The 21,768-nt window shown below is 39.4% G+C and overlaps 1 protein-coding gene across 1 annotated transcript; it reads left to right on the top strand.

Moving 5' to 3' along the window:
* Positions 1-10,037: 10,037 nt before the first annotated feature.
* On the top strand, positions 10,038-20,708 carry plpbp.L (pyridoxal phosphate binding protein L homeolog). Its single transcript, NM_001097867.1, is given in 8 exon segments — positions 10,038-10,125; positions 11,169-11,276; positions 12,958-12,993; positions 14,714-14,789; positions 14,959-15,093; positions 18,023-18,165; positions 18,697-18,795; positions 20,026-20,708. Coding segments are annotated over 8 exon segments (786 nt in total). The 5' UTR covers positions 10,038-10,050; the 3' UTR covers positions 20,140-20,708.
* The last annotated feature ends 1,060 nt before the right edge of the window (positions 20,709-21,768 follow it).

The raw sequence follows: 21,768 nt of genomic DNA, 5'->3' as shown, positions 1-21,768 counted from the left end.
AAACAAAAACTCTCCAAATTACTCTCTATTGTCACCTGTTAGAATTGCCTCCAAGCATCGGCACATTCTTTCAAATGAGAATTGACTGACAAGTGCTGAAACTGGCTTTCTCATTGGGGACATATCATGAATGTGTAACCTGAGCACCCTCTGCTGTTTGGTCTTGTCAGACTGAGCAAGGAAAGGGCAAAATATACTTCCTCTTTAGTAAAATGCTGATCTGATGTTAGCAGTGAAACAAACTGAAAATCTAAAATGCAAAAGAGCAGCTTGATCAATTTTACATTTTGCGGTAGGATAAATGTCCCCTTTAAAAGGTATAGGTTAAAGGGATACTGTCATGGGAAAACATGTTTTTTTCAATACGCATCAGTTAATAGTGCTGCTCCAGCAGAATTCTGCACTGAAATCCATTTTTCAAAAGAGCAAACAGATTTTTTTTATAAATTCAATTTTGACATGGGGCTAGACATATTGTCAGTTTCCCAGCTGTCCCCAGTTATGTGACTTGTGTTCTGATAAACTTTAGTCACTCTTTACTGCTGTACTGCAAGTTGGAGTGATATCATCCCCTCCCTTTCCCCCCTAAGCAGCCTAACAACAGAACAATGAGAAGGTAACCAGATAACCGCTCCCTGGAAGATCGAAGAACAGCACTAAATAATAAAAGCCAAGTCCCACTGAGACTGTTCAGTTACATTAAGAAGGAGAAATAACAGCCTGCCAGAAATTAGTTCCATCCTAAAGTGCATGCACAAGTCACATGACTGGGGCAGCTGGGAAGCTGACAATATGTCTAGCCCCATGTCAGATTTGAAAATTGAATATAAAAAAAATCTGTTTGCTCTTTTGAGACAATTCGATTTCAGTGCAGAATTCTGCTGGAGCAGCACTATTAACTGATGCGTTTTGAAAAAAACATGTTTTCCCATGATAGTATCCCTTTAAGTTAAAAATAAATGCAGAACCTGCTACTTTCATATCAGGGATACTCAACATCTGTTCAACTAAAAAGCTGGCCGTAGAAGCAAAGATAAAGTCTTACGAAACAAAGGTTTTTGAACTGTATTTGGATCTTCCCAACGTTTTTCATACCGCGGCGATCGGTCATTTAGTTAATCGGACAGGTTACAAAATTTCTGTTGGCTTATGACAATATCCCTGCATGTATCTGACAATATCAATAGGTGACTCACTATTTGTCAGACATAACTTTTTCGATTTCCGTCTGTTAATTAATGACAAGAACATAGTCTGATTTGTACTTTTTATTACTTTATTTAATCTGAATGTTTAATTGTAGATCGTTACATTGAAACAAACGATCTTTCGTCGTACATAGGATAAAATCTGCATGTCTATGGCCATCTTAAGTCCCGGTAGCCTTCCACTGTGACTTAAAGTCGGAAATGTTTGTTCCGTCACAGCTGGGGAGCTGCCGTTTGGACATCCCTGTTGGAATAAAGGAAATCTCCTGGGACATTGATGTGAAGCAGATATTATGAACCTGTAATGCTATTAGCAATATATGTGTAGGTTTATTCACTCCCGTACCTGCTGTGCTCTGTTTCGTTTAAAAGCTCTCGCCCATGTTTGCCTGCTTATGGAGGATGCTAGAAGTAAGCGGTGGGATTTACATTAGTAGACTATTGATACATCCATCCACCTAATGTCCACCTATCTATAAATGCTTTATTTTATATACTGATCTTCCTGTATTAGCAGAGAGATTGAGTAGCTTTATGACACTAATGATCCAGTTTTATCACAGACAGCACCATCCATGGATATACAGTATTTTCTTAAATGCCTTTATTGAGACACAGGCTCTTGACCCAGATAAAACACGTTTCAGACCTGCATAGGTCTTTTTTCAAGCCATAATGATCCAGGCCATTCAAAGTTGTTCAATGAAGCTCCCCATCTTGGATCTTGTTGGGCTACCTGAATGCCAGTAGCACTGCACACACTCAGGGCAGCTAAACTTACTGGTCATCTTTATTATATCTTCTCTAATAAAGGGCTGGGATCACCTCGGGCTTATGCAGAACCCCAAAACATAATCTGTATAATTTCTTCATTTCTAGCCTAATTTTTGTGAAGCTTTAGTTCTCCTTTAATGAAATACTAACATCCAACACTAGAGCTGCATCGCATTGAGGTGAACCTACTTAGGCTAAAGCTGGCGTAGACGCAAAGATCCGATCGCACGAATCATCGTACGATTGGACTTTCCCATCTCCCGACCTGCCACTAACCATTCAGATCAAATAAAGTACAAAAGAACAGATCAGCTGATGTTCTGCCCCTGACAGCAATCGTACGAAAGTTATGTCCTACAAAGCTAGTGACAGTCTCCCATTGAAAATCGTACGATCGGCAATACACGCAGAGATATTATCGGCAGCCGACAGAAATCTTTTAACTTGTCCGATCGACCAAACAACCGATCTCCGTAGGATGAAAAATGTCGGGACTCTCCACACACAGTCCGAAAATCGTACGAATCCTTGATTCTTTGCATCTATGGCCAGCTTTAGGGTTGTATTTGCTGCAAATCGCTTAATAACAAAAGTAAATAGTTAACTTTTCCATATAGGTATAAACACACACTTTTTTTGCACTTCTATCCGTTTACCTTTATTATTGACACTGTTCAGATGATGATTTGCTTTACATTGAGATCATGAACTCTTCAGGAATTTGCAGGTGCTCTACATTTATTTATTCACCCTGTAGCATGTTTATTTGGGCTTTTACTTTGTACCGTCAGTCTCTTTGCTACTGATACACCTTGCTGCAAGCCCAAATCCCCTTTTAGTTTCTCATAATCAGTCTTGACTGCAGTGCACAGACTATTCCGCAATTGTTTGTTGTTTGCAAACTTTTTGGGCTGCTCTCAGCAACTTAGTGGGATTTTAAGGTTTAGGATTAATCCATATGATTGTTGTAGGCGGACTGTAAAGAGTTGTGAAATGGTAGAAAATGTGCCCCAGCTGCTCTTTTAAACAGTTTTGTAATTTATTTTAAATGAGAACAAAGCCCTACGTTATACTAAGCCCGCTCAAGAGCCATCAGTCCCCCTCCCTAATGCACCACTGGGAACCTCCTAAAAGTGGCCATTTGCTGTACCTAGTTGTGAAAATCATAGTAGCATAGCGAGGTTGAATGACTCCATCTTGTGCCTCTTCAGGTTCTCTTTTCTGAAGTCCTTTTTACTGAAATCCTCTGATGGGAACATGCTCAGTTAAAGTCAAAAGCAGATAGAGCACATTAACCTTGCCATGCTGCTTTTTTTTCTACAGCATATGGCCATATTTAACAGGTAGTCATTGGTGTGCTTTAGGATGTCTCTGGAAGCAGGGCCAGTGATTACTTAATGTTTAGTTCTTCTTAAGACCTGATAAGTATCTTACCTGTGAAGGTTCTCCCATTAATCTGGAGTTGCAGGGCACATTCCCTGTGCCGGAGGCCAATCAACTACTGCACAACTAGATCAAAGGTGGCCTAGGAGGATCACAAGATGGGGAACTGCTGTGGACAATTTGGAAGGCATGGAACATTTGAGTTTTAGGGCTGCTGAACCTCTGGGCTGGTACAGTAAGTTCAGCAGGGATTTCTTATCCAGACCAATTACCTGGAAAGTTCTGTAACACAGCAATGCCATTTTTAAGTGTCCAAGCATCAATTTTATTATTTTTGTTACGTCATCCAGCACAAATATTTTCAATTAGGCAGGTCAATAATAGATATATTTTCAAAGATGCTTAGGAGAAAACGGGGACACTTTCTTGAGTTTTGTCTGAAGTTTTACCACCCCTTTATTTCACTGTTAAATTCATATTTATATGTAGGCAAACTTTCTCAAATCCCAGTAAGGTGAAAGGTAGGGAAGAATGTCTGTGCAATATTTCAGTAAGTTGATAAATCGTATTAAATCTGATTACTCCTTTAGGTTGTGTAAGCTTAAATCAAACGATACAACCTGAATCTAAACTGAATAGTTGCGTATGTATTTTCTTCATGCCTCAAACGATGTTAAAGCAAATATTTGATGTTCTGAAATAAGGCTAAATTGTTACTTGGCAAGTATCTAAATATTGCTTAAGGGTAAATAGGTGTGTGTTCTTTTTTGAGCTCATGGAATGCTCATTCCTATCTATACATGACCATATCTTTAGGCTAGGACCACCACCGTACAAATCTCGGACAAAAATCTGCTCCTCGCTGCAGGCCGAGATCCGTAAGGTGTGGCCCTAGCCTAAGGTTATCCAGTGGGCCAAATTGATGGGTATTGTGGGATTTGCCCATTTGAAGCTGAAGCTTGTCTCACTTCCTTATCTGCAAATATCTTGCCAGGAAGTGACATCAGCAGATTACATTTTCACTGAGTGTGATCCAATGGGCTCAATAGATGGTCTGTCAAAACTGTCACCCTAAAGTGCCATACAGGGATGGAGCATCAGCCATTATGGTCAAAACCTGCCAAACTGTCTGACCAAATATACATGTATGATCATCCAAAGGGAAAAATACACTAAACACAAGGTGGAGGGTCTACAGCTTGTTGTGTTGGCAGAGCACACAAATGTAAAAGGCAGCAAAGTTATAAAAACTGGATGTACACAAGCTTGAATTTCAAACTTTCCAATTTGTTTAGCTGTCTTTAAAGCAAACATTCATAGAACATTGTTTCTGCACCCTACAAAGGGCCCTTCTTCAGATAAATGTGAAATCTTAGCACCCTGGTTTCTCTGTGGTTTTATTTTGTTGTTGTTTAGGGACGGAGGACATTGTTCATTTTATCAGTCACAGATTTTGGGCCATGGTCTCAGCAGCAACATAGCTGGATAAGTACTTGTATGAGTAATTGATGCCTTCAATTTACAAAACCGGGACTAATGGTCTTGGAGAATGAAGGAAGGGTAATATCACCAGAGGATATGAGTTCTGCTTGGAATTGAGCCTCTGCTACCTGAGAACTAACTGACCCATTGGTTTTGTTCTTTCCCTTACTTGTTCTTTGCAACTGTAAACATCTTATTAGATCAGGTGGGTAACCAGAGACCAGCACAAAAACTTTATGGCACTCCAGATTTACTTACACTTTTTCTCCATACTGATGTTGCAATAAAGGGGGAAAATCTTGAGTGCCATGAATTCCTGGTTTCTGGACAGAAGAAGGGTTGGCCATTTTCAAAGAGCACCTGGTCATAATGGTATGCTAATTGCAATGGTCCACTTGGGTAATTGGAGGCAGTGCATCCTACAGTGAGGCCCAAGGGCATAAAAGGCCCTGTAAGCAGTTGAAAGACATACATGAAACCCATTATTTTGCATTACATTTTGTAGGAATTTCTATTGATGCCATTGGTTGAAGTTTATTGTTCTGTACACTTTTTAGGGGTAAATAAAACATAAAACGTTATATAGAATAATTCAAGTAATATATTGCAATGCCCCAACACTTAAAACAATGCCACTTTTTATGAAATCCCAGGGTATTGATAAATAGAGAGTTTGGGTTCTGATTTACAGTGGTAAATGTTTGCTTTCATTACAGTTCCTAAGTACTAAGCTACTAAATTACTAAGCTTTTGCATTATTTTGAGCACTGAAAATGTTTAAATTACACAAAATTTCAATTGTATTTGAATTTTGTAAACTATGTTATGGTAACAATGAGCCAAGTATTTTTTTTTTTTTTACTTGAGAGATTGTAAAAGATATTTGTTTGTCTAACGAATTGCACAAATTTAAACATCATCTTGTCATTCATACTTCCTAATGGGTAATGTTTGCTGGACAAATAAATATATTTGTATTTGGCTTTTCTTATTTGGTGTTTGTGGTCTTCAGTTCGGGAAGATACTCCTTAAACTGTTTCTGTACTGTCCCACATTTGATTTGCACTGAATATTCCTGTTTTTTTGACTATAAGAGGGAACTTGCATGGAGTCATTCAACACGGAACATGCTCCCACTATGTTTTGCTATGAGGGTATCTAGTTTTGGGACTGGGCTGTAGACAGGCTGAGGAAGGCTTAGAGATTGGTAGGTATAGAGCTCTACTGCAGTTTAGAGATTACGATTACATGAAGGAGCATTGGACTAACAAGTGGAGGGAGGACTAGAGGTAATATTCTTATCTACAGTATACCCATCAAACAAAGGCACAAAAGAGAAAAGAGGAAGTTAGATATTTAAGAGGATACTGTCATGGGAAAAAATGTTTTTTTTAAAATGCACCAGTTAATAGAGCAAACAGATTTTTTCATATTTAATTTTGAAATCTGACATGTGGCTAGACATATTGTCAGTTTCCCAGCTGCTCCCAGCAATGTGACTTGTGCTCTGATAAACTTCAGTCACTCTTTAATGCTGTACTACAAATTGGAGTGATATCACCCCCCCCCCAGCAGTGTAAGGGTTCAAGCACACAGGCAGATTCAGGCAGATTTAGTTGCCTGGTGACTAATCGTCTCTTCTGCGGGGGACAATCTCCCTGAACTGCCTCCCCCTTGCCTGCCGCTTGCTATAATGACAAAACGCCAGCACCAATGCACTCACGGCGCTTCGATTTCCAAAGTCACCCGAAGTTTCCTCGTGAGAAAACTTCATGGCCAATGCAAGACTGACAGCACACACTCTCCTCTCAAATCTACCACTAGTGGACTCATAAAAACACATTATTAATTGGTTGCTACTGTTGACTGGACAGTATGAAAAAAGTGTATTTTCCTTTTTAGTTGTGGTCTGGTAAGATGCAGAGACGTAATGGCAGGAGTATTCCATAACACCACCAATGAAGCATTTAATATGTCCCTTAGGAATGTTCTTCTTCGTCTTCCCTTAGTGAATGACCGAGGTTTAACTACAAATAGATACTTCTTATAACGTATCCAGTGTTGTTCTGTAGTCTTCATATCATTGACCCTCTTCTAAATCCTTACCCCCTGCAGTGTTTCTTGGGGTCATGTATTAAATGGCTTCCATAGAAACAAACCACAGTATGAAGCTAAGATAGCCTTTGGCTTGTATGAAAGCACATAGCCATCATACTAAAGATTTTTATAACGAATACTTAATATAATTAGCATTCAATGAGTCTACCTATCATTGTACCATAAAAAGGTACCAAACCACCACTGCAGGGTACATGATAAGAAACTCTAAACAAGGGCACTATAGTTATACAATCATATACTCAGACTTAAATCTCATTTACTAAATACAGTAACTGTCCTAGAAGTTTTTTTGGTTTCTGAGGCAGGTAGATACCATGCGTGCAGCTATGGTGTTTCCTTATTAAGTATAATGAGAAGGAGAGTACATTCATTTCATTATTTTTTTAATCTGTCTGCCAGAAGACTGTTGAAATCAGTTAAATCAGTTGTATAGTATTAACCCAGGCAAAGTAATTTATTAACTGTCTGCCCTGTCCCAACTAGGTGGATAAGTGTAGAAAGAATGCCTGCCATCCAGGGCACACAGCTGTTCATTCCTAGAACCAGGCAATGGAATTACAGTTACCATAAATTCACCCCAACAGTTAATGATTCCAAGATTATGTTCATGGAAATTCACTGAAATATTGAATCTGAAAGTTCAGGTTGAAAATTGTGGTTGTTATGTCATGTAACATTAGTCAGCAATTCCAGGGTTTTCTCTGGAGGGGCATGTTCTCTGCCATCTCTGCGCTCATCAGGGCATCCTATGTTGCTTGCAGGGGTGTAAAAATATAATATCAGACCCAGCCATTGGTTTAGTGACCCTAAGAATATTTTGCAGCATACAGTAGCACTAAGGTTACTGATAAACCACTTAATAAGGTTTGCTTAAATAATATCTAATCCTGGGCTTTTAAAGCAGGTGGTTGCACAGACAAGGGCTCTCAAATGGTTGCAAACAAACTCAACTTTCTGTGATCGGTACAGCAGTCACTTTTTCCTCTGAGACAATGTTCAACCACATGTTTTGACCTGAAATAGAATGGTAACATCTAGACCACCTGTATTCACCCAATAAGCCACAGCACCCAGAGATGTGAAAGAAGTGGTGTGCACTAGTGCCATCCTCCATGACAAAAATTAGCTGTACCCAACCTGTGGCCAACTAGCTACACCGGGGGTTGTAGCTAGTTGCAACTTCAAGTTGTCCCATAGTTAGGGTTTCTGGAAAAAAATTCCTATATATTTATCTTTTTTCCCTATTAATAACATTGGGATCAGCTATCATTTTTACCGGCCAGGCTGGTAAAATACCGGCCAGGCTGGTAAAATACCGGCCAGGTGGCAACCCTACCCATAGTAACCCCCAAATCCTTAGAGCCCTATACAACCTTCTAAGAGGTATCTTTATCAAAAAGTGATTTTAGAGATTGCCACAGTCCTCTAGAGTGAAATTCCGCCACTCTCCATTAATTTCTATATAAATACATGTTAATAATAATAATAATAATTAATTTCTATTTTAAAAGAGTATTTATCAATGGGTGAAAGTGAAAGTTCATCCTTTGATAAATATGCCATTAGAAATAAATGGTGAGTGGCGGAATTTCACTCTAGAGGACTGTGGCCATCTCTAATTTCACTCATTGATAAGTACACCCCTAAGAGGCAGATTTACTAAGGGTGAATTGTTACCAGTGATCACGTCACACATAGCACCACTTTGCCAGGCGCAAATTCGCTACCACAACGTTCATTCGCTAATATGAAAAGTTGCGCCCTGGGCGCCGAACACTGGTGACTTTTTGATAGCGTTACTTTGGCAGTGCGAGCATTTCATAGTGAAGATGCGCTAGCGTTTGTTTGTGCCTAGTAAAAATTCGCTATTGATCTTGCGCTTACGTCAATTTGCATACGGCAGGTAATTTAAAGTTGTATGGACCTCTTTATTATAAATGTTGGTGCAAATGCTTGAAGTTACGACTTTTTATTACACATGTCCAGGGAATCTTAATAAAGACAAGAGAGTTAATATAATGCCCTACACATGAGCCCACTGTAAAATGAATGTTCCATAAGTTATGACTGTTATGACTTATGTCTGGAGAAAACCAGTTACCCAAAAAAAGTTTAAGACAGGACTTCTGCAGGCAATCCCGCTTCAAAAAAGGAAAAGTCGCCAGCGTTTTTGTAACTTTAATGCATTTTCGGCACACACGATATGATGTAAGTGACAGAAGATTGAGGAAGATCCAGCTTCATTTTAGCACTTCGCCTGTTCTGAGGTGGCGAAGTCAACTCTGGCGAAAGAGGTAACGTTCAGTAAAATCCGCACTTTGGTGAATTTGCGGAAAAGTCGCCTGGCGATAGAGTGCGAACGAACGCTAGAGACGGTATCTTTCGCTAGCAAATTGGCACCTGTTAGTAAACTGCCGATGTCCCTGCGGGTGGCAACGCTGGCGAAAAGTCGCTAGCCTTAGCCACTTCGTCCTTTAGTGAATCTGCCCCTAAGTGTTGAAATATCATTAAAGTTTCTTTTCCCTCGTATACTGAAAGGCCTCACCATTTGGAGAGAGTGGGCTTTGGCTCAGAGTGGAAATATGGAAATTACAGTTTAACGACTGTGTGGCAGCAGTTCGGGTATGACGGTCAAACATTCTAATATATCACTTGTATATTTTTATCCGCCCCCATACACTTTGTCAAGCTGAGGGAGCACCTGGCCCACAGAAAGCTGTAAAACATTGCGTGTTTAACAGAGATAACACTATCCCCTGACAGAAGTTATTTATTTAAATCCTATTAAAACTTTAATTTCCAGAGATTATGTTGCGCTGACACATTATGCAACACTGTGAAACACTTATTACAGGACCGCTCATTACTCTGCGGATCCTGCTGAGGGAAAGGATAATTTTAGACCTTCACAACATGGCCAATTACGTACGACAATTACGATTACTTTTGCCACCACCCCTTTTCCTAAACCAACGTTCTGATTGGATATAGTTAGGGTTGCCCGTACGCTATTGGCTGGCCGGTGACTGTTCCTCTATGACCCGTAAAGCGGAAGTAGTAGGTGAGAATGTGGAGAGCAGGCATGTCAGAGGAGATAGGGAAAGCTTTGCAGTCTGTGCGGGAGAGGGTCCAGCATGCTGCAGCCAGGAGGATCAAGGTGAGCAGGCTAGAGATGCCAGGAATATGTCAGGGCTAGTGAACAGCAGGTACATCCAAAAATAGATGGAATCCAGTATAGAAGTATTAATGTAAGAATGGGAACACACATCTCTATAAGTCCTACAGTATTATAATAGATCAAGTAATGACACCAGCCTGTCATATTCTACAGATTACAATGAAAAAATGATTTAAAGGGATTCTGCATTATACAATCAGTACCAGGTGCTTAAATGGGTTGTTCACCATTTAGTATGGTGTAGAGAGTGGTATTCTGAGACATTTTTTATTATTTGTGTTTTTTGAGTTTTTATTTAGCTTTTTATTCAGCAGCTCTCCAGTTTGGAGTTTCACCAATCTGGTTGCTAGGGTCCAGATTACCCTAGCAACCATGCATTGATCTGAATGAGAGACTGGAAGATGAATAGGAGAGGCCCGAATAGAAAGAGGAGTAATAAAAAGTAGCATTAACAATACATTTTTTAGCCTTAAAGAGCATGTGTTTTTTTTAGAGGGGGGTCAGTGACCCCCATTTGAAAGCTGGAAAGAGTCAGAAGATGGCAAATCATTCAAAAACTATAAAAAAAAAAAAATGAAGTCCAGTTTAAAAGTTTCTTAGAATTAGCCATTCTAGAACATACTAAAATGTAACGTCATTTTAAATTTGAGGAAAACCACCCCTTTAAACTAAGTTTGGGTGCAGTCCAGTTTTCATGCAAATACATAACCACGAATTGAGATCACTGGTTCAAACTCCTTATACAAACTCGCAGGGGGTTACCCATAGCAACCAATCAGATATTTGCTTTCATTGTTTTAACTGAGCTAGCTGAGTAGCTAACTACACTAGTGCAATTTAGCATCATTATTAGTAAATTAGCCCAGCCAGAATTATACCATGGTTATCATGAATATATACTTCTGATCTTAAATATACTGATGTACCTAAGGCATTACTGTTTATACACCTTGTAACATAGATTACAGATGTGCTTCTTATGAGGATATTGTACCACCTGTGACTTATTGTCTCTTATTCAGACTCTGCCAGCAATTGATCCCAGGCTGGTGGCGGTCAGTAAAACGAAGCCAGTGGACGTGGTTATTGAAGCTTACAGACATGGGCAGCGATACTTCGGAGAAAACTATGTGAGTTTATCTGTATGATCCTCTATATCGGTGATCCCCAACCAGTGGCTCATGAGTAACATGTTGCTCAACAACCCATTGGATGTTGCTATCAGTGGCCTCAAAACATATTTTTGAATGCCTGGCATGGAGGCACGTTTTGGTTGTATAAAAAACAGGTGTACTGCCAAACAGAGCCAGTCCACAAATGGGCTACCAAAAAGCCAATCACAGCCCTTATTTGGCACCCCCAGGGACTTGTTCATGCTTCTCTTTTCACAACTCTTTTTACATTTGAATGTGGCTCATGGGTAAAAAAGTTTGGGAACCCCTTCCCTGCTGTATATGATCCAGAGGCAATATATATGTGGGAAAGAAAAGATCAATACTGATAAGTAAATAGAAGTCTGGGAGGCCCATTTATAAAAGGCCGAATTTATCTCATTTTCTGAAAAATACTCCTACCAAATCCACACGGGTTTTTTCCCCTTATTCATCAATACATTTTCCCAAAAATTTCCTGTGCAGGAAAAAGAAAAACCACATTTTTTTTCGGATTTTCCACCCAAAAACGCCTATTTTTTTTCGGATTTTTGCCCTAAAACCATGAAATATTCGGATTTTTGCAAGAAACCCAGCGCAGATCAATATATCTTCGGGACTTCTCCCATTGACTTATATACAACCTCAGCAGGTCTGAGATGCCTGATTTTCGGTTCAGATATTTTCTATGCTCTGAGTATATATATATATATATATATATATATTATATATATATATATATATATATATGTATATATATATATATATATATATGTATATATATATATATATGTATATAAAGGGTAAATCGGCACTCTCCCATTCCTGCAATTAGTGGCCGGGTGCTAACCAAATTCATCGATAGCAGTCCAGTGAAAGCACTCACGGCATTGACCCTTCAGGTATATATCAAAATATTTTTATTAGTGCATGGTGCATCAACGCGTTTCGACTCACAAAGAGCCGTCGTCAGGATATATATATATATATATATATATATATATATATATATATATATATATATATATATACACATACACAAATAACGGTTCCTATATGTATGGATATCCTGACGACGGCTCTTTGTGAGTCGAAATGCGTCAGTGACCTAACTCACAAATCTTATATTGGAGGGTAAAAATGCAGTTAATACATTTTAAAAAAACAGTAAAAGATAATATAGAGAGAAACTAAAAAAAGATTACTTGTTGTATAGTATTTGATCTTCTTCGGCTATAACTGTGCTACACATCTACTCATCCCACACCGCTCATAAGAGGGGGGTAAGTAAACACTAATTTGTAAACTAACACAAGACTTTTAAGGGCCTGGCCACTCAGGCAGATTTGGGGAGATTAGTCGCCAGACGACAAATCTCCTCTTCTTCGCGGCGACTAATCTCCCCGATCTGCCTTCCGCCGGCTAATATGTAAATCGCCTGGGGGCAGGCACACGGAGCGCTTCGTTTTCTGAAGTCATCTGAAATTTCCTCGTGAGGCAATTAGGGGCGACTTTGGAAAAGAAGAGGAGAGGATTTGCGAAGAAGAGGAGATTTGTTGCCTGGCGACTAATCTCCCCGAATATGCCTGTGTGGTAGGCCCTAAACTCTTAATCAAATTGATTAAATTGATACAATCTCTGCCTCTTTCTTTCTCTGTAGGTTCAAGAGTTAGCTGAAAAGGCTTCAGATCCAAGTGTAAGTAATGTCATGTTCTATCTTTACCTCTGCAGTTCTTAAAGGACAAGGAAAGTCTACTAAAGAGTTAATCTTCTTTCACAGGCATACCTCCAGTGGTGTCATTAGTGCATTAAACCCCCTCTTTTTTATTTATTTTTTTAAACCTCATTGTTGAAAAAACTAAGTTAACTAATGGAAATACCCATAACTCACCACTCCTGCGCAAAGATCAAGATCCAGGAGCATGCGCATTCAAAAGTATTTTTGAGTGTGCTTTGTAAGAACATTTGTGAGAGCACACACGATTCCGTGACGCACTCTCCCAAGGGGCAGTATAATTTTGGTGCATGTGCTTATCGTTCCGCTCAGCCATCTTGATGTTGCCACATGCAGAAAAAAGGCAACCGCAACCGAAGTTCAATAGGCAGACATATCGGAGGGCATGGGAAGAGTACTGTGCAGAATTTTGATAAAATAATCTTGTGATCAGGTTCAGCAGGTGGTGTTGCTATTACATACAACAGACTTGGCATAATGGCTTTCCTTGTCCTTTAATGTTTCCTTTAAATTAAAAACAAGAAACGTATATACATATACGTATACATAAAGTATGTAGAGAGATTTATTATTTAATGGACAACCAAACCTTTCATCAGCCAAGTTGTTGTGCTTCTGTGATTCTAGTCAATTACCTTCTAATTTGAGCTGCTCTCTTTCCAGCTGCAGAGGGGCACTAGGCAGGGCTGTCCTCTGTTGCCACTTCTATTCACACTGGCAACTTAGTCTCTGGCAATACTAATCAGATCCTAAGCACATATTAAGGGGAAGGGTTGAAGAACGTATCTACCTATATGCAGACAATGTGCACCTATATCTTAATGATCCAGGGCCATCACTGCAGGAACTATTACACCTAGTGGACAAATTCTGGATATATTCTGGGCTCACTATCAACTGGGACAAGGTGGGTGGTGATGGTATTTTTAGTAGTACCATTTTTGAGCTCGTGTAAGACAAAACTCAGTAAAGGAAAACCTTTAGTGATAGTCAGGCAATTTATTCTTACATAATACAACATAACAGTTTTGTCTGGGTAAGCTGTTGGAGTAACACACAGAATGTCACCCAAGGACTTACCAAAAACCCACCTCTTGGTCCGTTATATAGCTTTCAGAAGGCATTTACAGTAATTGTGACAAGGGGTTCACGGAAATACCATACATGGTCTGGCAAGGAGACTTACTGACATATACATTTATACATTCCTGTAAGATGTGCAGTTTTGCAACATAAGAGATTTCTGGTTCCAACTGTCCACAGCCTCGTAAACATCTGTTGGCTAAACATAGCCATTGTGGTACAGACAGCTATTGAGCAATACTTCTGCAAAAGGGCATAAGAGACATGCTGACACTCTGGAATTTAAGTAACAGAGTGGTGATCATTTATTTGTATGGCCTAGTATAAGTTATATGAGTGACCATTGTCCACAGTAGACCATTAGCCCTTATAGTCCATCCTGCCTTGGGCCCTATAGCGTTATGGCATCATAGAGGGTGGGAGTAACAAATATCAACCCTCTGACACTAGCCATTCGTCCGTTTTAGGATTTAGACCGTTCCAGATATATTTTATAATAACAGTGGGTGGGCGAGTGTGTGTGTGTTTTAGATTAGGCTTTTTGTCTGTAGTTCAAAACTTCCTGCTGGTTACTACTACTAATTGTTGTTCCTTTCAGCTTCTATCTTCTTGCCCAGACATCAAATGGCACTTTATCGGGCATCTGCAGAAGACGCACATCAACAAGTTAGTTGGTAAGATCCCTTCTGTGGCACACACTGGTGAACCCACTAAAACATGGTTAGGTGGTTTGTGAGTTACAATTAGATAAGATCACTCTATAGACTTCCAAAGCAAGAGAACTCATTGCACCTATTATTTCACCATAACTCATCTTTTGATGTACTGTATCTAACTTTGCAGGTGTCCCAAACCTTTACATTCTGGAGACCATAGACTCAGTGAAACTGGCTGACAAGGTAAACAGTTCCTGGCAAAAGAAGGGATCATCAGAAAAGCTAAAGGTCATGGTGCAGGTGAACACAAGCAGTGAGGACAGTAAGTAGACAATGCAAGTAAAAGGTCTGCATTGTTAGCTAAAGTCCCAAAGTGTGGATAGATCAATGTGGTACTGATCCTAAAAATGTTAATCAGCCCACTGTAGGCTCCCTGGCCCAGATTTAGCAAGTATGCACAGAGAAAGCCTGGGCCCCACACATTAAAGGTGATGTTTACATAGATTTAATTTTTAGTATGATGTAGAGAACGATATTCTGAGACAATTTGCAATTGGTTAACTTTTTTTATTATTTGTGTTTTTAAGTTATTTAGCTTTTTATTTAGCAGCTCACAAGTTTGCAATTTCAGCAATCTGGTTACTAGATTACCCTAGCAGCCACACATTGATTTGAATGAGAGACTTGAATAAGCATAGGAGAGGCCTGACTATAAACACGAGTAATAAAAAGTAGCAATAACATGTGTAGCCTTACAGAACATTTGTTTTTAGATGGGATCAGTGACTGCCATTTGAAAGCTGGAAAGAATCAGAAGAAGAAGGCAAATAATACATAAAGTATAAATAAAAAAAAAACGATGGCTAATTGAAAAGTTTTTTAAAATTAGCCATTCTATAACATACTAAAAGTTAACTTAAAGATGCACCACCTCTTTAAGAAGAAAACTCCTGTCCTTCCAAATGTCGTTAAGCCCTGTTTAGGTGTGTGGTGGGAGTCATAGGTCAGCAACAGCTGGATATTCAAAAATTGACATCCTTGAGAGAAATGCTCTGCTGAACATACAGCATCTTAAAGTGGACATGTCACCAGACACAAAAATCTGTATAATAAAAGTCCTTTTCAAATTAAACATGAAATCCAATTTCTATTTTTTATTTAAGCATTCATAGCTGTTGTAAGCTCATTTAAAAATCTCAGCTGTCAATCAAATATTGTCTGCCCCTCCTCTATGCCCGTTGCATAGAGGCAGGGCAGACAATTACTTTCACTTTCAATTCAGCACTTCTTAGATGTCACTGCTCCCCACACATTCCTCCAGTTCTCTTTACCATATAACTGTGTGGTCAGGGCATGGGGATGGACATCGGGTCCCCCATTCTGGTGCACAAACAAGATTCTGAGATGATACAAGGCTTTTCTTAATAACAGTGTCCACAAAATGGCTGCTTGCTATAATTTTGAAATCCCAGACTGAAGGAAACAAGATTCAAATAATTTATATAGTGTAGTTAAAGTTAATTTTCCTTGACTAATCTGATAAAATAGGATTTTGAATAATTCTTTTGGGTGACGGGTCCCCTTTAACTGACACTGGGAGTAATGATCTTTTAAAAAGCCAGGGTATTTTGTTTACTTAAGCAGTACAAATCTGTTTAGTAAAAAACATGCCACAGGAAGGCATGGCCGTATTAGGCATAGTATGCATTTTGCCATAAAATCTCCTGGATTAGCAGCTCATTAGCCTCAGCCGTATAAACCATTCCCACTGTGTGGACACTCACACAAGGCATTTGTCGTATCTACACATTCTGTAAATCTGTCTCTTATCAACTCCCGTCTTGACTACTGCAACCTTATTCCTTGCAGGTATTCCAAGTTGCCTTTCACAACTCCAATGTGTTCTAAATGTTGCTGCTAGACTTATTTATCTATCTCACCGCTCAATATCAGCTGCTCCCATATGCATGTCCCTTTACTCCCAATCTCTAGAATCAAATTCAATTTACTAACACTCACATTCAAGGCCCTGAACAATAAAACCCGTCCCTATTTCTCCTATTTCATCTCTGGTCTCTAAATACTCTCATTCATAGTTAAATAGTTACATAGTTAAATTGGGTTGAAAAAAGACAAAGTCCATCATTCGCCCAACCTTTGCTCTGCTTCTGACCTTCGCCTCGCTTCTCCTCTCATCACTTCTGCCTAGGGTTGCCAACTTTTCAGGAAAAAAATACCGGCCTTTCCATATAGTTATCTTTTTTCCCTATTACAACTGGCATATTTACCTGCCAGGCCGGTAAAATACTGGCCAGGTGGCAACCCTACTTCTACCCATTCTAATCTACAAGATTTCTCTCAGACTCCTGCTTTTTTCTGGAACTCTCTGTCTCAAGCTGTCAGACTCTCTCCTTCCTTCTAAACTTTCAAAAGCTTCCTAAAGACACATCTGTTTAGGGAAGTTTATTCAATGTATCCTAATTAATCAGTGATATTGTAAATTACAAATTTGTACCCTAACCTTTAGGGTCAGGGCACACACTTAGATTCGGGAGATTAGTCATCCGGCGACAATTCTCCTATTCTTCGGGGCGACTAATCTCCCCGAACTGCCTCTCGCCGGCTAGAATGTAAATCGACGGTGGGATGGCACTTTGAAGCGCTCCTGAATCTGAGCATGTGCCCTGACCCTTAGGGTAAGGGCACGTGGGGAGATTTAGTAGGCTGGCAACAATCTCCTTGATCTGCCTTCCTCTACCTCTCCGCCGGCTATAATGAGAAATACCAGCGGGATGGCACTTGCGGCGATTCGTTTTCCGAAGTCGCCCTAAGTTTCCTCGTGAGGCGACTTCTGGCGACTTCAGAAAACAAAGTGCAGCAAGTGCCATCCCGCTGGCGATTTCTCATTATAACCGGCGGGAAGGCAGATCGGGGAGATTGTCGCCCAGAAGAAGAGGCCATTAGCCGCCAGGCGACTAAATCTCCCCGAATCTTCCCATGTGCCCTTACCCTTAGTTTGTAAACTCTCACATGTAGGGCCCTCTAATCCTATTGTACTCTGTGAACCCTTGTTTGTCATCTACTGTTTGCTCTCTGTTCGTCATCTAATATTATGCACTGCGTAACTTGTCGGCACTATATAAGTAATGATGACGATAAATCTGGAAGTCATTTTATGTACATGAGGAAGAGAACGAGAAATGAGTGAATTGAGTTTCCAGTGTTAAATTTCTTCTTCTATGTTGTTTCAGGTAAGTATGGCCTTGCACCAGCTGAAACTGCCGAACTTGTTAAACATATCAGAGAGAAATGCCCCAGCCTGGAATTTGTGGGGCTGATGACAATTGGGAGCTTTGGTTATGATCTAACCCAGGGACCCAATCCTGATTTTCAGGTAAGGAATGGGTGTGGGGTGTGATATCAAATGGGAGCTGTGGTTGATGTTGCAGTTTTTTTCCTGAACTTGCTATACATTTGCTTCTGATGAGAGGAGTCTGGAGAGGATATGTTTTTGCCAAAGCACAATGTATCTGTATAGGTTAGTAAGACTCGTATCTTGTGTCAACCCCAAAAATACTTTTTGGCCTAATAAAAGAAGCAACTTTGCAATTCATTAACATTTTCATGGTTATAAGTTATTTGTATATGTATTGCTATTGAAAGCAGCATTTGTCCCTTTCCATTCGCTGTCCTGGTGGCTCAGACAGTTGATACAATATAAGATAAGGCAGCTGATTAACAGACCTGACTTTGCTGGGGAATTAAGACTTTTGCAACATTGTTTAAAAAGTAACAACCAGGAGTTAAAGGTCAAGACAACACACCCCAATGAAAATTTGCTAACAAAATAAAACAGAAATAATTGTATGCAGTGATGTACTATAATACAGGTTATATATTCATACAAATATTGTTCCCTATATAGATGCTGCTGGCTCAGAGGGATATGGTGTGTGAAAAGCTGGGACTTCAGATCGACTCTGTGGAACTCAGTATGGGAATGTCCTCGGATTTTGAGCATGCAGTGAGTTGATTGCTTAGTTTTACTTTTTATTTATTTATAGAGATTATACATTATTCCCATCAGTCCCTGCCTCAGTGGAGCTTACAGTCCAAGGTGTCTAACAATGCACACACACGAGGGTCAGTTTCACCAGGAGCAATTGACCTTCCTGTGTTTAGTTGGAGTGTGGGTGGAAACCAGATTTTGTGCAGGCAGCCCATGCAGACACAGGAAGAATATACATACATAGAAAAATTCAATATTTTCAAATAAATTCATCTGTTTTCTTTAATTATTTATTAAAATCCGAATGTTAAAGTCTTGGGGAGTTTTTTCCCATAGAAAACTCAAATTTTTAGAGAAAAAAACGTCAATGGGAAAGGCACCTATCTCAATTTGACGTTTTCATGGTCTGCGCTGGGTTTAGCCTAAAATCAGACTTTTCAGTGTTTTCGGGGAAAAAGACAGAAAAATTCATGCAATTCGGGGGAAAAAACCCAGAAAAAAAAGCCAGAAGAATTTGAGCAATTCGGGGAAAAAGCCAGAAATATTTCGAGCAATTTGGTGAAATAGGCATAAAAAATTCAAGCAATTCGAGGGGAAAAGCCAGAAAAATTTGAGCAATTCTGGGGAAAAGACTGAAAAATTCTAGCAAATTCGAGGGAACAGCCAGAAAAATTTGAGCAATTCGGGGAAAAAAACTGAAATATTCTAGCAATTCAGGGAAACGGGCATAAAAAATTTGAGCAATTCGGGGGGAAAAGCCAGAAAATTTTTAGCACTTCGAGGGAAAAAGCCCAAAAAATCTGAGCAATTTGGGGAAACAGCCAGGAAAATTCGAGCAATTCGGGTTTTTGCTAGATTTTATCAAGCTTTTCTGCAATCCAAATAAATTGAGTTTTTTTTTATTAAAAAAATAAACTAAAAATCGGGGATGGGAGTTTGGTCGTGGTTTTTTAATAAAATATCATGTAAATTTGGATTTAAGAAAATAACCACCTTAGTGTTAACTTAAATCCTGCCTTATTCACCATAAAAGTCTCTTCAGTATGTGGGGTGCTCACGCCCTACAAATAAGATGGTGCAAATTGTCTAATACATGTACCATTATTGTACATAGTTGTGTTAAATAACTTCTATCCCAAATAAAAATAAGTGCCTATGTCTCATAGAATTCTATCTTCACAACACGTTCTTTTATCATGATAACGCTGCTCTTATCATGAATATCATCTTATTCACTTCCTGCAGATCGAGGTTGGATCCACAAACGTGCGAATTGGCAGCACTTTATTTGGTGATCGGGTTTACTCTAAGGCTGTGAAGGAAGGCGCAAATGTAACCAGTACCCAGAACAAATCATAGGCCCTTAAAAAGTACAAGAGCTGCGACTGGAGGAGGATGCAATGATCAACAGATAAGAGGTGCTAACCAAATGAATGTCAATAAAATCCTCTATAGTCATTTTCACCTCCTTTGAGCCAAATGTCATATTTGATTTTCTTGGCATATTTATGAATCCTCACAGTTGCACTTATTTTCTTGAAATGGACCTGAAGGAAGAACCATTTTGTATGTGTTTACCCTTTGAGGAGAATAATGAAACTGGATCTCCTTTAACTGCCAGAAACCATAGATTTTCCAGTCTGATACATCTAATTTCATTGACTATATTGCACACCAACTAACCGCACTGGAAAACCAGGCTGCGCAGAAAACTGTCTTTTCAGGAAATAACTTATAAGACATAGTTGTAATAATCAGGGTTACTAGTGCAGCCATGTTGTACTTAATAAGCTGCCTTGGGCTTCAAAAACTCATATCAGATAAGTGAATGTTTTTTGTGTTTTAATTTCCCATCATCTAACTAATGAATGTGACATCCCAAATGTGCTTGGTGGCTGATTGGTCATGAAATAAAAGTGCAATCTGGAGACAGTCTCTGTGCAGCATCTTTTTGACCCCTGGTTGGTTACTAAGAAATAAGTAACTGCTGGTCTTCTTTGCACACAGTTCTTTTTTTGTGAAGGAGGCACGTCTTTTGTTCAGCACGTTGGTCCCAAAGTGGCCACAACTGTTAATCTAACAGGCCTCGCAATATGTTGGCGCTCTATAAATACATGTTAATAATAACAGGCATTAACAGAATCTGCACAAAGGAAGAAGCGCATTCTCAAATGTGTCCAACGGGTGTCGCTGTTTAGCAATGCAAAGCCTGGTATATAATACAATTAACGGTCCATGCTTTTCCAGCAGCAATGGATACCAGAAGTGTAGGGATGCACCGAATCCAGGATTCGGTTCGGGATTCGGCCTTTTTCAGCAGGATTCTGATTCGGCTGAATCCTTCTGCCCGGCTGAACCGAATTCGAATTCTAATTTGCATATGCACAAAAAAAAGTTTAAAAAATTTCCCCTTCAAACCTCAAATTTGCATATGCAAATTAGGATTTGGTTCAGTATTCAGCCGAATCTTTCGCGAAGGATTCGGGGGTTCGGCCGAATCCAAAATTGTGGATTGGGTGCATCCCTACAGAAGTGTAATGTATATTCAATATTGGGCCTTACCATTACTCTGTAAAGGGGAAGATTTACCCTCTTTTTCATGAATGCATGTAGCAGTTGGGTGTCAGATAATCACTGACAGTTAGATCCAATATATCTTAAAGGGGTGCTTTCTTTCCTAGCAGATGTATTAGAGCTCAATTAAAATAACTGATTCCAGTACAAACAAAATCTAACTAAATAACTGCCTTTTGCACAAATCCTGCATGTAGAGAGACATGATGTCTGGTGAGTTTAATAGAGTGAGCTCTAATACATCTTCTAGGCAAAAGGAGCCCCCCTATAAGACATATTGGATCATTCATCTGACACCCAAATTCTGAATGAAGACAGAATGAAGAGAAACAGATGCTGAGAGAGGAATAGTGAACATAAACTTGATTATTTCAGAAACGGTACAGAATTTTTAACTGATTGTTTGCTGAAGCT

The sequence above is a fragment of the Xenopus laevis genome, chromosome 3L (assembly GCF_017654675.1).
Source record: "Xenopus laevis strain J_2021 chromosome 3L, Xenopus_laevis_v10.1, whole genome shotgun sequence".
In the NCBI taxonomy this organism is placed as follows: Eukaryota; Metazoa; Chordata; class Amphibia; order Anura; family Pipidae; genus Xenopus; species Xenopus laevis.
The sequence above is the reverse complement of the archived record's forward strand: the minus strand, read 5'-3'. Positions and strand labels throughout refer to the sequence as shown.